General features: G+C 35.8%; 4 protein-coding genes across 5 annotated transcripts; 2 read left to right on the plus strand and 2 right to left on the minus strand.

The window, feature by feature from the left end:
- The first annotated feature begins 1,288 nt into the window (after positions 1-1,288).
- LOC124631798 (myb-like protein P) lies at positions 1,289-9,339 on the plus strand. 2 transcript variants are annotated; one of them, XM_047166404.1, is made up of 15 exons: positions 1,296-1,426; positions 1,531-1,676; positions 1,905-2,109; positions 2,495-2,691; positions 3,400-3,655; positions 3,793-3,967; positions 4,049-4,188; positions 4,267-4,822; positions 4,900-5,087; positions 5,171-5,472; positions 5,550-7,641; positions 7,717-7,964; positions 8,072-8,168; positions 8,263-8,432; positions 8,764-9,339. In XM_047166404.1, the coding sequence occupies exons 2-15, from the start codon at positions 1,549-1,551 to the stop codon at positions 8,936-8,938; spliced, it is 4,929 nt and encodes a 1,642-aa protein (XP_047022360.1). In that variant the 5' UTR covers positions 1,296-1,426; positions 1,531-1,548; the 3' UTR covers positions 8,939-9,339. The 2 variants fall into 2 exon arrangements, with proteins under 2 accessions (XP_047022361.1, XP_047022360.1); XM_047166405.1 differs by having other exon boundaries at positions 1,289-1,676; positions 5,565-7,641.
- Positions 9,340-10,070: 731 nt separating this feature from the next.
- LOC124631884 (tRNA (guanine-N(7)-)-methyltransferase non-catalytic subunit wuho) lies at positions 10,071-11,445 on the minus strand. Its single transcript, XM_047166520.1, has one exon. The coding sequence runs from the start codon at positions 11,265-11,267 to the stop codon at positions 10,137-10,139; it is 1,131 nt and encodes a 376-aa protein (XP_047022476.1). The 5' UTR covers positions 11,268-11,445; the 3' UTR covers positions 10,071-10,136.
- Positions 11,446-11,890: 445 nt separating this feature from the next.
- Positions 11,891-13,475, plus strand: LOC124631886 (signal recognition particle 19 kDa protein). The gene is made up of 4 exons (XM_047166521.1): positions 11,891-12,078; positions 12,236-12,413; positions 12,672-12,811; positions 13,331-13,475. Exons 1-4 carry the CDS (start codon positions 12,023-12,025, stop codon positions 13,395-13,397), a joined length of 441 nt encoding a protein of 146 aa, XP_047022477.1. The 5' UTR covers positions 11,891-12,022; the 3' UTR covers positions 13,398-13,475.
- Positions 13,330-16,725, minus strand: LOC124631887. The gene is made up of 4 exons (XM_047166522.1): positions 16,612-16,725; positions 16,434-16,526; positions 15,655-15,741; positions 13,330-15,574 (listed from the first exon to the last, which is right to left on the minus strand). Exons 1-4 carry the CDS (start codon positions 16,664-16,666, stop codon positions 13,515-13,517), a joined length of 2,295 nt encoding a protein of 764 aa, XP_047022478.1. The 5' UTR covers positions 16,667-16,725; the 3' UTR covers positions 13,330-13,514.
- Between the last annotated feature and the right edge of the window lie 660 nt (positions 16,726-17,385).

Consider the following 17,385-nt stretch of genomic DNA (forward strand, 5'->3'; position numbering starts at 1 on the left):
ATGTTCACTTCAGCTGAAAGAAGAGACATATTATGATTGAGAGACTCGGTAAGATCCCACCACCCCACTTCAAATACCTATGCGACGCCTTAGAGTGAAAACCTCGTAAGTGCAAGAGATAACTTTTCAGGATAAGGATTGGTATTCGATATTTTTTACGATTATCTTCCAAGAAATGCAATAAAAAAATATTGAGAAAAAATGCATTTTTCATGATAAGGATTAGTATTCCATATTTTTTACGATTATCTTCCAAGAAATGCAATAAAAAAATATTGAGAAAAAATGCATTTCCGAGGTTTTCATTCTAAGACGACGTATGGTTTCTTAGGTAAATATGGTCAAATAAATACGAAGGGATAGGAAGTGGATATGAGCTGTTTCTCCCGTTTTCAGCGTAATGCGTCCCACCTCGGGACTCTCAAGGAAACTTCTTCCCGTGCCCGCATAAAATATAAATGTCACCCGCTACAGCGTAGCTTGCCGACAGTGCAAGTGAGCCTTTAGAGTACAAACAAACAAACAAACAAATAAATAATAGTATAGAATAGATACATGAATAAGTCATGGTGGCCTAGTGGGTAAAGAACCAGCCTCTTGAGTATGAGGGTGTGGGTTCGATTCCAGGTCAGGCAAGTACCAATGCAACTTTTCTAAGTTTGTATGTACTTTCTAAGTATATCTTAGACACCAATGGCTGATAAAAAAGGTGAAGGAAAACATCTTGAGGAAACCTGGACTATATAGTCTGAAATCACCAACCCGCATTGAGCAAGCGTGGTGATTAATGCTCAATCCTTCTCCGTGTGAGAGGAGGCCTGTGCCCAGCAGTGGGACGATAAAAAGGCTGTAACAGATACATGAATATCGAGCGAGACGTGCAAAATCTTTTTTAGCAACAGTTAGTGCGTGAAAGACATTCTTTAATGTCTCATACATTCATATTTATCAGTAACAGACTTCGCAACATTCGTTCACTCATCGTCACTACTTGCTATTTGGACGATAAATTCTCTAATCAGTTAGGTAATATTTAATTACTGAATTAAATCTCTTTTAAAATTTTAATGTACAGGAACTTGAAAAAATATCTTATGATGAAGCTGATCAACCTATTTAAGAATAATAACTAAAGTCTTGATTATCAAACGAAGAAACAAACTTCCTTCTTGATTCATTATAATATTTTGCTTGTATTCAAGACAAGTCACGCTCTGTAACGGACTTATTTTGTGAAAATTCAAATCTTGTCAAAGACATTGAAATTCTATAGAGTTATGTCAATTTCGAGTTAGTTTTTGGTGCTTCAGTTGGTAGTCGCCAATTTTTTTCGGATTTTCAAAGCTAAAACTTTAAATAATTTACTATTGCTTGTAGTAAAATGTTAATCTAGTAATACAATAAGTTTACTTTTATCATCTACGCGGTACAATAATACTAACTTATATCTAGGCTTAAAACCTAATTTTTCAAGATCGCTTATTTGTGGTTCACTGTGCTGTGTTTATCCCTCATGCTGTGATATTTCAGCGTTATTTTAGTTCTACAATGGACATCGACGTTAGTAAAGAAAACATTCAACCACTGAGAGGTGGTAGAAACCTTGTGCAGTTGGGTACAGCGTTGCAAGCTCAGTCGGATGTTGAAGCACAGAGACAGCTGCAATTGCAAAAAGAGTAAAGTTTTTCTGAACTTATTTTTAAACTTACACCTAGCTCTCACATTTTAAGCATTGATAAATAAATTGACATGTTTTCTATCCAAAATTTCTTCATTTTGAAATCACAATAATTTTGTTGTTCCACACGTATTTTGTGGTGTTATTTCGTTATGTTGCAAGCATCTTAGCGGATTTGTATTGTTTCTATCATCAGTAACCGATATTTCATCAATTACATCGACAGGGAACATGAAGCAGCTATCAGACTCTATCAAGGAACTGATCCATTGGATCCATGGTTCAACTACATCCAATGGGTTGAACAGTGCTATCCTAAACATGGACATGAAGGGCATATTGACAAGTTAATAAAAGACTGCCTACAGTTGTTTGAAAATGAAAGGAAATATTATCAAGATAGAAGATTTGTTAAGTTGTGGATAAAATATGTGAGTAAAATGTCCCCATCTTACTGCTTCCCTAAAGTATATCTGCTCTTAAGTTTGGTAATCTCAAGCGTATTATAACTATGCAAAAAAATTATTACATTAAGTACTAATCCAATAAAAAACTGCTAAAAATGATAGTGATGAAATCTACCATTGTGTCATCAAAATGGCAGGTTATAAGAACAAAATTGCCATTGCAGACTAATCTGATTAGCAATTAATTAAATTGAATATAATTGTCAACACAACTGCTTCTTATAAACATTGATATTATTTTAAACTTTACTATTGTTTCTGAAATTATGATTGATACGGTTTCCTGATTCTTATGTCATACTGTTTTGATAGGAAACTCTATGTTGCTTTACACATGTTACTTTTGTAGGTTGATTGTCTTTCTAACCCTTTGGAGATATACCAAAGGCTGTATAACACTGGTATTGGAGTAGAATGCTCAGAGTTCTACCGTGCTTGGGCATGCTACTGTGAGGAGTCTGGAGACTATAAGAAAGCTAACCAGGTGTACATGCTGGGTCTGCAGGCTAAGGCTCAACCGTTGGATGAATTGGAACAGGCGCATATGTAAGTCTTATGGCTAAGTTATGTAATTTCTCAATAGTATATCTGACTTGCTTCAATGTACAATAAGTCTTTAATATAGAATCAAAATAAGGTATGGGGATCATCAAGAATAGATTTAGGTTGAACTATTGAATTCAAGTATCATTTTCTGTTAAAATAATGTTAACTTCTTAGTCTTCAGTATGTGTGCATTTTAAAAATCGACAGAAGTAGATCATAGAAACAATGTTCAAAATTTTAATGTATTTCAAATCACTAGCTGATTGATTTTGTTTGAGATTTAATTAAGCAAGAAAAGTCTTAAGAAAAAATAAAATATAGAGATATCTAATCAATTTTGCCAGTATGCTTTGGAAATTTACAGTAGTTTATAATTTTGGCAATCAGCCAGATTTATACAATGAATTCAATGTTACTTTCAAACATCTTAGCTTCAAAAATTTGTGGCAACTGAGCCTTGAATTTGCATAATTATGAATTTACTTCCGTATTATGTTAAGTAACAGGAAGACAGGGCAGGTAGGAAGGTATGGAAGAAGATTTGCTGCACCAACCCCAGTATTAGGTATCAGTGGGTGACAGTAGTAGTGGTGAGGGTACATGTGTGTACTTGTGCTCAGAATTTAGTGGACTGAGACAATGAATTTAGGAGAACTGTAAATAATAACAGTTCCCAACAATAGTCACTCTTCAAAACATTGCTTCCAGGAACTTTCAACTATTCTTTGCGCAAAGAATGTTACACGATGACTCTCCAACTAAAAGGAAGGCAGCATCAGCTTTGGCTGAGACTAGGATGGCTCTCACTTCCTTGAAGTCGTTCAAACGTCGTAACATCGCCAATGTGCCGATACAGAGGGTTGGGGAGAGTGTAAGGAGTTCTGTACCTGGAGTGGTGAGGCAGCAGGCAGGCAACTATGATAACAGGCTGCCTAACTCCAATGTCATGGTCAATGTGTATGAGGTATGTTCATCTCTGCGTTCTTGGAACACCTAAGCTAGTTTGATACTCTTGAAAACAGTATTCTTACATGCTATATGAAAAAAATCTAGCCACATTAAGAAAATTACATGTGTTTAATTTTTCGTATCATTATGTAGGATGCTCCATCAACATCACAAGCTACTATTCCTATTGCTGAGGACCCAGGTCCAGCATCTTTAGTTCAGGCATGCAGTAATGTTGAAAATCAGAAAGAAGTTGGGATATGGACTAATCCAAAAACTAAAATGGTACATTCTAATGTTGTACCACATCAACCTCTGCCATTTACACGTAAGTATAATTTACATCATTGAATTACTAATTGGGGTCTTTGTAAATAAAGATGTAATTCGATTGTTTGTTATTCAACAGCATATGAAGACGAGGATGATGTCTTAAGGCTTCCAGCAAATCACATGCCTTATTGTGTGGATGACTTATCATTTACTGTGCCTCTATGTGTACCTGATCCCCCAGATTCAACGAAAATTCCTTGTTATAATAAGTCACAGGTAAGGATTTACATACACAGTGTAAATCAACTAATTCTACAGAATATGCTAATTGTAACACATTATTGTGCTTTCCAGGTGTATGTGAATGAACAAGAATACAGTTTAGAAGAAATAAGATCTAGAAAATATAATTTAGAGATAAAAGTGAAGACTGAAAAAACTGAAGTTACTGAAGTTCCACAGAAATATGAAAATATTAATGAGACACTTGCCCAGTGCAGTGCTCTAGAAACATTAGCTAACTGTGCCCTGGACACAGAACAAGATCATTTAGGACAACTGATGCCTTTGACTATGCCTACATTACAAAACATCACAAAAGTAACTAACATGCATTCACCTGGTGAACCTAAAGTGTTAGTTAACTTGGATTCTAAGGAATTCAGTGAGTTGACTGCTGCTAAGAAAGTTGATGAAAATTACAAACCAAGTTCAAGTATGTCTGACAAAGAAAATGACATGCTTACTTCAAGTAACAATTATGGGAATGAAAATGCTGTACCTAATTATGGAAAAAACAACTTGATGGAGGAATTCAACAGAAGCTTGATGGGTAACCTTTTAGGTGATTCTGTAACAGTAAACACCAAAGAGGCCAGATGGGAACTAAGAAACCTCTTTAATGACAATGGTAATAAGTATTTACATCAGAATTTTTTTGCAATTTACTTTAAATTATTATGTTACTTACATTTTAATATTTTTCAGAACCATCAATAGTCCAGCCTGTTGTACAACAATTTGAAGTTCCTAATTTTGACATTCACGAGGATAGGTCAATTACAATGGCTATCAATACTAAGAAGAAGCAGGAACTAACTGAAATGAACGTGGTGCCTCAAGATAAAGAAAATGCTTCTAAATTCCAAGCACCTGCACCTGCTGTGCAGCAAACTGTAAGATTCACTTGTTTTTAGGAATACATATTATAAGAAAGTAACAAAATATATTGTATCATTTATCATAATGATGTTTACAGGTTAATAAAACTGCATACTATGAAGAGCCCTCCTGTACACAAGTTTTTAATTTCAATATAAAGGATGCTAGTACACCAAACATGTCTCAGTTCAAGAAACCAACCTCCTGCATTGATCAGTCGAGTAAATTCCCATCTATGCCTAAATTTTGTATGGATGAGAGTGCCATAGAACATCAGGAAGCTGGCCTTACCAAGAGGGACGAAAGTTCTAGACAACACGCAACTGATCAACATGCTACAGTAGCTAATCAAGGAGATGGACTCTCAGTAATCATGGAAGCTACAAGGGAATATAATAGGTATGTGCCATTCATCAAGATATTTAAAACGATTTATGCAGTCAGTAAAAAATGAATAATCCTTTTAAATATTTCAGTAAATCGGGCTCTAGTTCTTCTGGACAATCAACAAGAACCAACTTCACTGCCTACACAACTAACTATGACTCTATGTACAACAATAATGATCCATCACAACAGCCCACAACATCAAAAAGGAGTTCTATATCTTCTCAGCCTAGGCAGCTTAATGGACAGTTTGCCAGGATCCATCCTCAAAAGCGAGAAATGCCGGAAAATAAAGTTGCTGCGCCGTCAACTTCAGCTTACCCGTCGCATGATCATCAATACCAAAAGCCTATGCCGCCGAATTACAACGGCTACTCTCCTCAGCAAAGGTCGATGCATGCACACTACCAGCAGCAAAATTATAGTTACCAACAAAACTATTCTAATAACCAGATGATGAATCAACAGCAACAGCAGGGCTATGTGAGTCCTAGTTCTAATGCTTACCACAGTCCCCAGCACACAGGCATGCAAAGTCCTCATGCCATGGGATCAAATGTTGCTCCTGGCTTTCAAAGTCCTACTTACTCCAACCAAGTTGGTTACCATAGTCCAGGACATGCAATGATGAGCCCTCAACAAAATTTCGCAAGCCGTCAGGATTATCATTATCCTAGTCAAACTGATAGGCAGCATATTTATGTCAATCAGCATCAACAACAGCAGCAGCATCAGCAACACCAACAACAGCATCAGCATCAGCAACACCAGCAGCAGCAGCAACAACACCAACAGCAGCAGCAACAACAGCACCAACAGCAGCAACAACAGCTTCAACAGCAGCAACAACAAGCAGCTGTTTTTCAAAGTCCTCCACATCAGACTCAGTATCAAAATCCTCAGTACTATCAGCGACCTAGCCCTGCAGCGGCACCAGCCAACCAAGGTTACAACCAGCAGGGCTACCATATGCATAATCAGTACAATAACGCTAATATGTACCCCAACCATTCAAGTAACCAAAGTTATAACACTATGCAAAGTCAATACAGACAGCATCCTAAGCAAATGGTTGAAAATTCACCTGCTGGGTATGGGGCTACTAACAACCAGTCGTTCCAAATATATCAGAGTCCTCAAGCCGCTCAAAGTAACTACCGCAGTCCCGCGGCGCACGCTACTAACGTGACCGAGCAGTCTTCAGAGATGCACTTGATGCCGGACAATGCTGCAGGAGGAGATCACAATGTATCAAACAAAAATAATACTGGATCTAAAAATCCACAAACACATAAAAGCCCTACATCTGCACTCAGAAATGTGAGACATGACCAACCAAACCCAGTAAAAATTGGTCAGAAATCACCAGATATTGGTTTTTCAAACCAGTATCTCAATTTCATTTCTAACAGAAATGAACCAAAAGATAATGCTAATACGCCTAAATTCTCAAACAGTCCAAGCATTTCTCAAAAAATGCATAAAAACTTGTATGTGTCCAGTCCAGAGCAGGCACAAATACCTCCTTCCTCTGGTATGTCTGACTCAGACAGTAAGGATGGCATGACAGCACAAACAGGAACACCTATTCAATCTGCTAAGGTTTCACAAGCTGTTGACAAACAAAAAGATATTTCCAAGAGGCAGTTGGACTTTGAGCACAGAGTTGAATTCCAATCTGAAGATAGCAGAGACTCTGTAAGCAAAGACAGTAGAATTTCAGGAGTCTACTCTAGACATTCTGATGGATATGGAATGGATGTGGACAGTGAAAATTCCATGGAGTGTGCTGCATTTAAATCTACTCATTCTATATCCTTAGTAGAGACCAGTGACATACCTAGGCCAGCTGATATTGAATTTCCTGCGTTAATTGATCCATTCAGTAAAAAACTACTGAATTCTCTGCTAGAATATGTTAAATTTCCAAATAAGACGCATGCTGATGGATATGTCGAGGTCAGAACCATTCCCAAAGTGCAATTGGCAACTGTTGTTAGTGTCGGACACAGCAAATTATCCATTGACAAGCAGCTCGGTAAAGGAAATTACGGCGCAGTTTTTCTGTGCCTCGATTTACATTCTAATAAGTCTGTAGCAGTGAAATACCAAAAGCCGAGCCGACCTTGGGAGTTCTACATTTGCCAAGAAATAAAAGCAAGAATAAAAGACCCATTCATGGTAATGTTTTATTGTTATTTAAAATCACAAAAGATTATTGAAATAAAATTTTACTAATAACATTTTTCATTCCAGCTTCCAGGATACATGGACATAACAACTGCTTTCTTAGGAGATAATGCCAGCTTATTTGTGTCGGAATATTCGAAATATGGATCTCTGTTAGATGTCGCTAATAAAATCAGAGCTGCTACTTCTAAATGTATAAATGAATTTATCGTCATCCTACTAACATCGGAGATGTTGTCGATAATTCACTACTTACATAAAGCTCAGATCATACATGCTGACATTAAGCCTGACAACTTTTTGCTGATGAAGATGTAAGTATACCAATGTATGAAAATACTAACAGGCCTTCTCTATTCCCTATATGTACCAAACATTTACTTGCATTATGAAATTGTATCTTACCCCTATATTATTGCAGACCTACACAGGAATGGAGAACCCCATCTTTGCAACTGATTGATCTTGGCTGTGCAATAGACATGTCCCTGTTTCCTGAAGGGACTACATTTAGAGAAGTAAGTATTCAGGACAAAAAAGAATAAAATGTATAATTTTATTTAAAAGAAAAATCTTTACAGAGCATTTTTAAAACATCTTTTTCTGTTTTAGTTGATTGCAACAGAGGGTTTCACATGTACTGAGATGAGGGAAAGAAAACCTTGGACTTATCAAACTGATCTTTACTGCCTGGCGGGTACAATACACGTCATTTTAATGGGCAGTTATATGAAAGTAGCTAATCGGTTAGGACAATGGAATATAGACAAGAAACTTCCAAGGTGAGTTAATTGGTTTTCTTGTGTTATAAAACTAACTCAATTTTGCCATATCGCGTTCAGTTTACACATTACTTTAAATCTATACTAATATTATGAAGAGTTTTTTTTTGTTTGTTTGTAATGGATAAACTCAAAAACTACTGGACCGATTACGAAAATTCTTTCACTGTTGAAAAGCTACACTCTTTCCAAGGCACATAGGCTATATTTTATCCCTGTACGAGCAGTAGTCCCACGGGATGCGGGTGAAACTGCGAGAAAACGGCTTTTAAAATAATTGAAAGTTTTCGTTTTTGTAATTTTATTAATTGATGTTAAAATTTGTTTTTAGGTACATGAAGGTTGGTTTATGGGACAAGATATTTACAACACTACTAAACGTTCCGGATTGTAACAATTTGCCTGATTTAATGGAACTGAAAAATGAAGTTGACAGTGTTTTGAATGAAATCGACAATCTTGGCTCTCAGCTCCGCAACTTTGCTAATGTGCTTAAATCTAGGTAAATTACGTAAACAATCCAGATTGTATGTATTTATTGCATTTAGTTATATGGCGATTGTAAAAACTAGATACCTAAATATGTATTATTATAGTGATACAAAATATATCAAAGTTCGATGAACTTTTTGAATCTTTTGCCAGGTTGAACTTTGCTCTTCTCAAAAAGCAATAAGTATTAAAAATACCAGAATCTTATAACTTAGTTATAACATGCCTTGTTGTGTTTAGTTAAAATGTGATATTGTGATTTTTAGGTTTTTGTTTTTGTAACGAAATTGGCTTAGATTAACTTTTAGCTTAACTAATGTTAGGTTTCATTTATTTTTATAAAACCCATAAGACTTGCACATTTCACATTTCTTGTTTGAATTGTAACAAAGATAATAAATAATTACCTGGTTGATTTCTTGTTTTATTTTATTGTCAGCAAAAGGTTTACCTACCCTATTTACCGAGTTACTATTTGAAGTCTAAGGCTGGAAACAGTCGGTCGACATAGATATATCTGTGCAAGTCTATGAACGCGCTCACAGCTATGCTGACGGTACGCGCGATTTTATATGCGTGATTTTATATGTGATTCGGTCCGGTCGTACGGTCAGCACTGTTTCCAGCCTAATATTAACCGATTGAGTACGGATGGCGGCGCAGCGGAGGCAAGGGTGTACTTGTGTGTATGGCGTGTAGCACCCAACAGGAGCCAAAATGTTTAGCTGTCTCATCCTCTGCCTAGTCTTTTCTGTATAACTTAAAAAGTTGAAATGTCATGAAAGTGATTTGTCACCTGGGTTGCGATACCACTGTTAGCTTAAGGCTGCCTGCTTGTAAGATGTCTGTTACACTATTGCTACCAGCGTGTTCTATAACTGTTTCTATAAAAAAAATAGGTCACCAATATCAGACATGGGCTGGCAGCTTTAGGATCTCATTAATAGGTATTTGTTGGAAATGCACACTTGAGACTTGGCACCCCAAAAGTGCCACAGAATCAAAATATTTGTCTAAATCATTTTTCTTTCTTTCCAACATAGGCTATTGTGTTTCTATGGGTGCGAGAAAATAAATGTATTCAAAATACGCTCTAGTCTTGAATACGGTAGAAAACACTTATGGTGGATCAATAATAAATATAGATTTGAATAACATGTATTTATTGAGTGTTAACAATGTAATACTTATAAAACAAATTGTCAACAAAGATTATTTTGATGCTTTCTCTAGCCTTTGTTTCTTTCTTTCTTGATACTCTTGAACATTGTCAAACTTTCTTTTGTACAATACTTTGATGGACTCTAATTGACTTTCTTCAGTTTCTGAGTCAATATTTTTGTTGTCAAACATTTTTATTCTGTTTTTTTCTTTGATAGAAACTTTTCCATCACTCTCTTCTAATTCATATACAATGATGCTGCTCTCTGTGTCATCATAAACAAAAAGTGTGTTATTGTGTAGTTTCATTGCACTTGGAAACCGTGGCAATTTTAATTTCTCTTCTAACTTGTGACTACATTGATTGTCAATCATATTTACCGAGTAAATAAGAACTGAATTATATGTGTGCACGGTTGCAGCCAGTATACTCATATTGTCATTAAGCTTAGACGCAGTGTAATGCACGATTGGCAAGGTATTTACTTCAATACCACCTTCATCCATTACATTAATAAAGTTTTGCCTCAATTGATTATCATTTACATCATTTGATGTATCCATTGTGTGAATCAATCTGCCTTCATTGAAGTCCCAGATTTTTATAGTACCATCTCCTGAGGAACTTGTCAAGAATTTGTCATTGTGTGGCAGAAATTCTATGTGATTCACAAATTCTTTGTGGCCTAAGCAATATGTTTGGATGTTATATGTATTGGGGTAGCAAGATACTCTGATTTTTTCGTCTCTATCACATGAAATGATAGATTTAGTATCATTTGATTGGATAACATCCAATAACAAACTCAAGTGGCCCAGAAGTTTAGTTCCAGAATTCTCCTTTTTTATGTCGTAAATCAGCACATCACCACTTTTGTCAGCCAATAATATGTGCGTATTATCTACTGTGAACCTTATCCTGCTAGCACTTCTGGGTACAATAAACGTTTGCTCACGTTCTAGTTGAAGCAAATCATATACAATTAGTTGCTTTGACGTAGCTGTTACAAGTGCTAAGTGGCTGGAATCACTAGAAATTGAAATATCGGATATATAATCCTTCTCGGACTGCTTGGGCGTCAGTGGAATGTCAATAGTTTTATGGGTTGAATAGTCATAAAAATCCACATGAAGTTCTTTAGCTACTGCAATGTATTTATCCGTTACTACTAAATGAGACATTTTGCACTAAGTATTCTATTTATATTATTGCACGTTATATGTATGATTTAAATATTTAACACTATACTTAATTAAATACAAGGCACAGATTTTAATAAAATTTAAAGTTTTAACTTTACAACTAGGCTTTTTGCTTTGCACTCGCAGGTTATTTTTTTAGAAGTCTCAATTTATGTCAATGTCAGTATTTTTTTTAATTTGGCATATTGGTTTGGTACATCGAGCTTGTTTGGTATGACTAGCATGACATAATAAAAGATTGTGGTGTAAAAGGTAAACCATTAAAATGAATATTATTTATTTGTTATTTCCATGGATAAAGAATATTTGTTACAATTGATTGTTGAATTTTGATAAAATATATGATGGACATATTTCTGCACACATTATTTCGTTTTCCATTACGCAGCATTCGCCCCAGCTGGGGGTAGATCTCCCTGCCTCCAGCTGGAGTGATTAATTTAATGCATACTCAATGGCCGCCGTGCCCGTTGTCCAGCTGTTCGTTAAGTTATACCGAAACAAATAATTTCTGTATCTCTCGGTATTTCTTCGCATTTTTTTAAGACGATGCACTTGAAGTCAATGTCATTAAAACGTGGAACATAATGTCACTGTCAGGTTGATAATGTCATAGAAAATCAAAACCAAAACCAATACGTATTCTTGTTAAAATTGCAGATTGTTGATTAAAATATTACTTTCTGGAGTTAACTTAAAACATCGTTTCTAAGAGATTTTATAAAGAGTAGATCATGGCTGCTATGATAAGCTCTTGGAATCCAGAGAAGAAGCACAGCGACGTGGAAAGGTAAGTTATCCTGGTTAACTTAAATATTCATGGTTTTGAGTGCAAAATTCTTTTAAACTTCATGTAAATCAATGGTGATTATTTGCATTGTTATAGTAACAGTCTGAATGCAACGCAGGATTATTCGTTATGCTAAAAAAAGTTTATCAATTTACAGATGGATATGTATTTACCCTGCATACTTGAATAGCAAGAAGACGCTAGCTCAGGGCCGTAAGCTATCCAAATCATACTGTGTGGAGAATCCTACTCATCAGGAGATCAGAGATGTTTTGGTAGCAGCTGGCTTGAGAGTGGGGGTTGAGAACAAGCTGTATCCTAGGGAACCCAGTAAGGTAAGTGCTAAGCTTTGTATTGATAATATTGGCACATTTTATAATATTGCGATTTTGTCATACTTTTATAATGATTTAAGTTATGGTCAATTATATGAATATTATTGTTAAATAAAATACACAAAAATAGATGCTGGAATGCCACGACTCATCACTTGCGATTAAATATAAAAATTCAATGGTTTTGACTGAATCTGGAACATAAAACAAATAAGTCTTCTAAAAAAAATTATTATATTTTTATTTTTTACCACACAGGAAATATTATACAGAGGTAGAATCAGAGTACAGTTAAAAAATGATGATGGAACTCCTGTCAAACCAGACCTTCCAACGCGTGAGGCTGTCATGAAGCATATCGGTGAATCAATACCTAAACTGAAGACAAGACAAAACAGGTAATCTATTTATTTCATCATCCTCCGAGCCTTTTTCCCAATCATGTTGGGGTTGGCTTCCAGTCTAACCGGATTCAGCTGAGTACCAGTGCTTTACAAGAAGCGACTGCCTATCTGACCTCCTCAACCCAGTTATCCGGGCAACCCGATACCCCTTGGTTAGACTGGTGTCAGACTTACTGGCTTCTGACTACCCGTAACGACTGCCAAGGATGTTCAATGACAGCCGGGACCTACAGTTTAACGTGCCATCCGAAACACAGCCAATGGTGTCTAAGATATACTTAGAAAGTACATACAATCTTAGAAAAGTTGCATTGGTACTTGCCTGACCTGGGATTGAACCCGCACCCTCTTACTCGAGAGGTTGGTCCTTTACCCACTAGGCCACCACAACTTTTTTTAGCTTACTAATTTTAATTAATATAACATTGATATGAGACACAATTGATTTTCTATTGTTTTATACAACTGGTTAATGAATATCTATTTGCCTAATTTTCCATTCTTTAATTTCAGACCTGCTGATCAACCTCAACAAGCAGCCCAAACAAGCAAGAGCAAGGGGAAAAAAGGACGCCGTTAATTTTATTTGTTTATTACAAAAGTAATTATTTGTACAAAATACTTATCTATTTCTAATATACTACACAAAAACACAAAATACAGAGTTTTAGTAAAATACTAACACTGAAAACCTTCACTAAGAACGGACACGAATCGACTTTTCTGAGAATTTGTTTTCACCATTTTTGTGTCTTGCTATACTGTACCCATCAAAAATCATAACAACTGGGGTTTTTTTCTGAACTGTTGTTACATTAGCTGCCAACCTATTGATTTCATTACCAAGACCTTTCTGATTTTCTTTGGCAACCAGGCTACCTTTTTTAGTGATTGGTTGATCAATGAGTAAGACACATTTGTTGCTTTCTGATTTATCTTTTAACGTCATTATTTCAGTACTATCATCAGCTTTTTGATCATTGGCGAATAAGCCTCTGCCATCAACAATTTGCTGATTACTCGTGTCAGTGGGCGTGATATCACCAAACGTTGTGGATTTATATCCAACAGTTATTGTTTCCTGTTCTTGACCAGCTTTTTGATCTTTGCTAACCGTGCTATCTTCGTCAGTGGTTTCTTCATAAACGTGGTTTACATTTACGCCATTGTCTTCTATATTATTTTCTAACGAAATCACATCGTTACCTTGTCGAACTTTTTGGTGTCTCATTTGAGCTAAGCCACTTCCGTTTGTGTTTGACTGATAACTGGCTCTATCATTTAAGACGTTGGGGTCACCTACGATATCTACCAATTTATTATTTTCATTTCGTTGATGGATATTATGATCGTTTTTGGAAACTGTGGCATCGCCATCTTGTTTAAAATAGGCGTGAGGCTTTCTGAATATTCCTGCTGAATTATCTACTGTCGTTATTGTTTCATTGCTTTCAAGATCTTTTTGATTACCATTGATAACTGTGCTACTTTCATCATTGGTACTTTGTAAACCGGCGTCAAGAGTTATGATTTTAGTGTTGTCTTCCGACTTATTTACTAGCGTCGCTGCATCATTTTCGTGATCATCCCTTTGATCTTTTTTGGCAACTTTACTGTGTGCGTCTTTGAGTCGTTTAAAGGAAGGCTTTCTGAATATTCCTGCTGAGTCTACTTGTTTCATTGTTTCATCTCTTTGACGAACTTTTTGATCTTCTTTGGTAACTGTGCTACCTCCGTCAGTGATTCGTTGATAACCGGTGTCAATGTATGTGACATCGCTGTCGCCTTCTTCACGTATTTCTTTGGGCTTAAAATGCTCTGTGATGTGGTCGTTATCTTCGGATGCAAATCCTCGTAGTCTTCGAACAGATTTTTGTAAAATTCTTGGGCTCTTTGTTTCGTTTCTTCTATTTTTGAATTGATTTTCTCCAAGGGAGTCATTGACGCTTGCGTTTTTTGTTTTATCTTCGGAAACAGTTCTGATTCCTCTCTGAAATAATCCGGTATTATTTCCATGTCCCGAGGGTCTTGGGTGTCGAAAGCTTCCTGTACTGCTTCGTGTATCACTGTAGGTATTTTTTTCATCATTTTCTGTGCTGGATACATTTTCTCTGACTCCGGCAGCATGTTCATAATCTCCATAATGCCCGGTGATATTTCTTTCAATGTCCCCGTGAAGTGAGGTGCCGCTTCTCTTACTGACTCCATTATCGACTCTCCGATTGCTAAAGGTATTTCTTGTAAGTAATAAGGGTATGTTCTTATGCTGTCTGAAAGAACCGAAGTTACGAGTGGCAGTAAAATTGGCTGTCTTGGAGGCAGCCTCGGCAGTGGTGGCAATCTTGGGAGAAGGCGAGGTCTCAGTGGCGAAAGGCGTGGAAACAGTAATTGTCTTTTCTTGCGACTTGGGTTCAAGACTTCCATAATCGGATTCACTTGTAAGTTTGATGGGGACGTTGAAAGTCTCCTCTGAATAAAATCGATTTCGCTTAAATTTCTTTGTTTTGCGTTCGTAGGACTCGCTCTCGTCTGAATTAAGAAGATTATCAAACAACATGCTAAGACTTTTGAGAAGTGGAATATATTTTTGTTTGAGACTCTCATTTCCACTAATTTCGCGTTTTGCCGATTGGTTTTTACGTTTATATCTTGATTTTTGTAAAAGATTTAACTTTCTAGGTCTTAATGGACTTTTGATCAGAAATGTCTTCCTGTATTTTAGTGGCGATAGTGTATGTCCTCTTATGGCTGAATGATCTGGAGAATGATAAAAAAAAAACACCTTTACTAACTGTTAGATATAAAATAAAAAACAATTCGATCAAGTAGGTACGTACCTAGTGATAGACCTGTTTTAAGGAAATCTTTAATCCTCGAGGTAGACTTCAGGCGTTTTATAAGCGGCAGACGTTTTCCAATGCCTTCTGAAAAATATATAAAAGAAAAAGTTAAAGTTAGGCAGGCATAAGTAGATACGTATTGAGTATTTTTCGTTAATCTTAAAAGGCGTAAAATCTAATTCATATTATTCCATTATAGAATCGAACCAGTGACTCAAAGAGAAGACTCTAACAGTGTAGGTATGTTGTAGAACACAAGAGTGTTAGTTTAATTAACAATACATATTAAATATTAGGCTTGATGAATGAGCACAAAAGAAGAATGATTGATGTCGACCGGCGCTAGGAAAAGACTAGGCGCTAAAACCACTTAGAAACTAAGTATATACTACCTATATAGTGACGAATACTTCTTGGATAGGTATACATACTTAAAATACAATGTGCACCTAGGTAGGTACATGTTAAAGATCGGAATTAGAACCTCTGACAACGATGCAGTTAAACATTCCACAGAATGCAAACAGTTGCAAAATGAGACTCAAGAGTTAGGTTTGTTCAAAGCAAGCTCAATTTATAGGTACTATAAATATATTTAAATATATTTATATTTAAGTAGGTACCTACAATCAGAAGTTTCAGACCTAGGACAAACGACTGTCGCCCAATCATCATTATACCTAGTAAAATCTTCGAGGGACCCAATTCGCTATGATATTTTATTTTGCTGTCAAAGGCATTTTTTAATATAAGTAACCAATACAATTTTCACCAACCTGTTTTAGGCGGAAGTGTTGTCTCGAAGGCTTCCTTTTGATTTGATTCTGCGGTGATCACTTCATTCAACGAAATCGTTTTTGCTTCCAGATCTGAAGAAAATAAGATTTTTATATTAAAAATACAACTCTTCTTAATTAATGGTGCCAACGGTTTTCAGAAAAACGTCACACGTACATTTAATTAACACACAGTTAAAGAGAACATAGTAAAGCCATCTTCGGATTTCCATTTTCTGTCATTTTTATCTCGTTTGATCAAACGACTTCGTTGATTACGTACATTTTTACGATGCACTCATATTTATAAACTTCTCTAATAAATGCTGAAGCAGCAACGAGGTTTATGTTATGAGCACGTTTCCATTGTTAACTCTGCCGTCAGGTTAAGGTATGAATAATTTACGTGATTTAATCGTAATTATTTTTACTGCCAAAGTTGTGATGAGCCCAAAAAATAGGCGCCTACTCAGATTACCAACTATACCTACCTATTAATTAAAAATTGTAATCATTAAAAAAATAGAGGATTAATTATGTACCTACACTTATTTAATAATACGTAGGTAATATATGCAAATAGTATAAGAGTATCTAGGTACATAAGTATTTAACGTTCTTTGTCTTGAAAAGATAACTCAATTTCCACCTGTTTTACAAGTAACCTGTAAGAAAATAAAAGGAACGAAAGAAATCTTCGCTACATATTCCGATATTATCGGAGTATAAAGGGAATAGTGAATACCCTGAGTCATTATGAATGTACTAAGACGTGTCTTCCGCTTTCATACAGAATTTCTTTCTTGGATCACGTACATATACATTGTATGTAATATTATAACTACTGTAACAAAATGTTAGGTATCTAAACGACATTGTTATTCTTGTATTGCTATTTATGTTACCGCAGTATTTATTCGTTGTATTAATATCATTGTGATATAAGAAAGAA

The sequence above is a fragment of the Helicoverpa zea genome, chromosome 7, assembly GCF_022581195.2.
Source record: "Helicoverpa zea isolate HzStark_Cry1AcR chromosome 7, ilHelZeax1.1, whole genome shotgun sequence".
Classification (NCBI taxonomy): domain Eukaryota; kingdom Metazoa; phylum Arthropoda; class Insecta; order Lepidoptera; family Noctuidae; genus Helicoverpa; species Helicoverpa zea.

Coding starts and splice junctions, on each gene's coding strand:
- LOC124631798 (XM_047166404.1), top strand. CDS start 1,549: ATGGACATCGACGTTAGTAAAGAAAACATTCAACCACTGAGAGGTGGT. Junction 2,110..2,494: donor TTAAGTTGTGGATAAAATAT/GTGAGTAAAATG, acceptor TTACTTTTGTAG/GTTGATTGTCTTTCTAACCC. Junction 7,965..8,071: donor AACTTTTTGCTGATGAAGAT/GTAAGTATACCA, acceptor ATATTATTGCAG/ACCTACACAGGAATGGAGAA.
- LOC124631884 (XM_047166520.1), bottom strand. CDS start 11,267: ATGTCTCATTTAGTAGTAACGGATAAATACATTGCAGTAGCTAAAGAA.
- LOC124631886 (XM_047166521.1), top strand. CDS start 12,023: ATGGCTGCTATGATAAGCTCTTGGAATCCAGAGAAGAAGCACAGCGAC. Junction 12,079..12,235: donor AAGCACAGCGACGTGGAAAG/GTAAGTTATCCT, acceptor ATCAATTTACAG/ATGGATATGTATTTACCCTG. Junction 12,414..12,671: donor ATCCTAGGGAACCCAGTAAG/GTAAGTGCTAAG, acceptor TTTACCACACAG/GAAATATTATACAGAGGTAG.
- LOC124631887 (XM_047166522.1), bottom strand. CDS start 16,666: ATGGAAATCCGAAGATGGCTTTACTATGTTCTCTTTAACTGTGTGTTA. Junction 15,742..16,433: donor AACACTTCCGCCTAAAACAG/GTTGGTGAAAAT, acceptor TATATTTTTCAG/AAGGCATTGGAAAACGTCTG. Junction 15,575..15,654: donor TAAAACAGGTCTATCACTAG/GTACGTACCTAC, acceptor ATCATTCTCCAG/ATCATTCAGCCATAAGAGGA.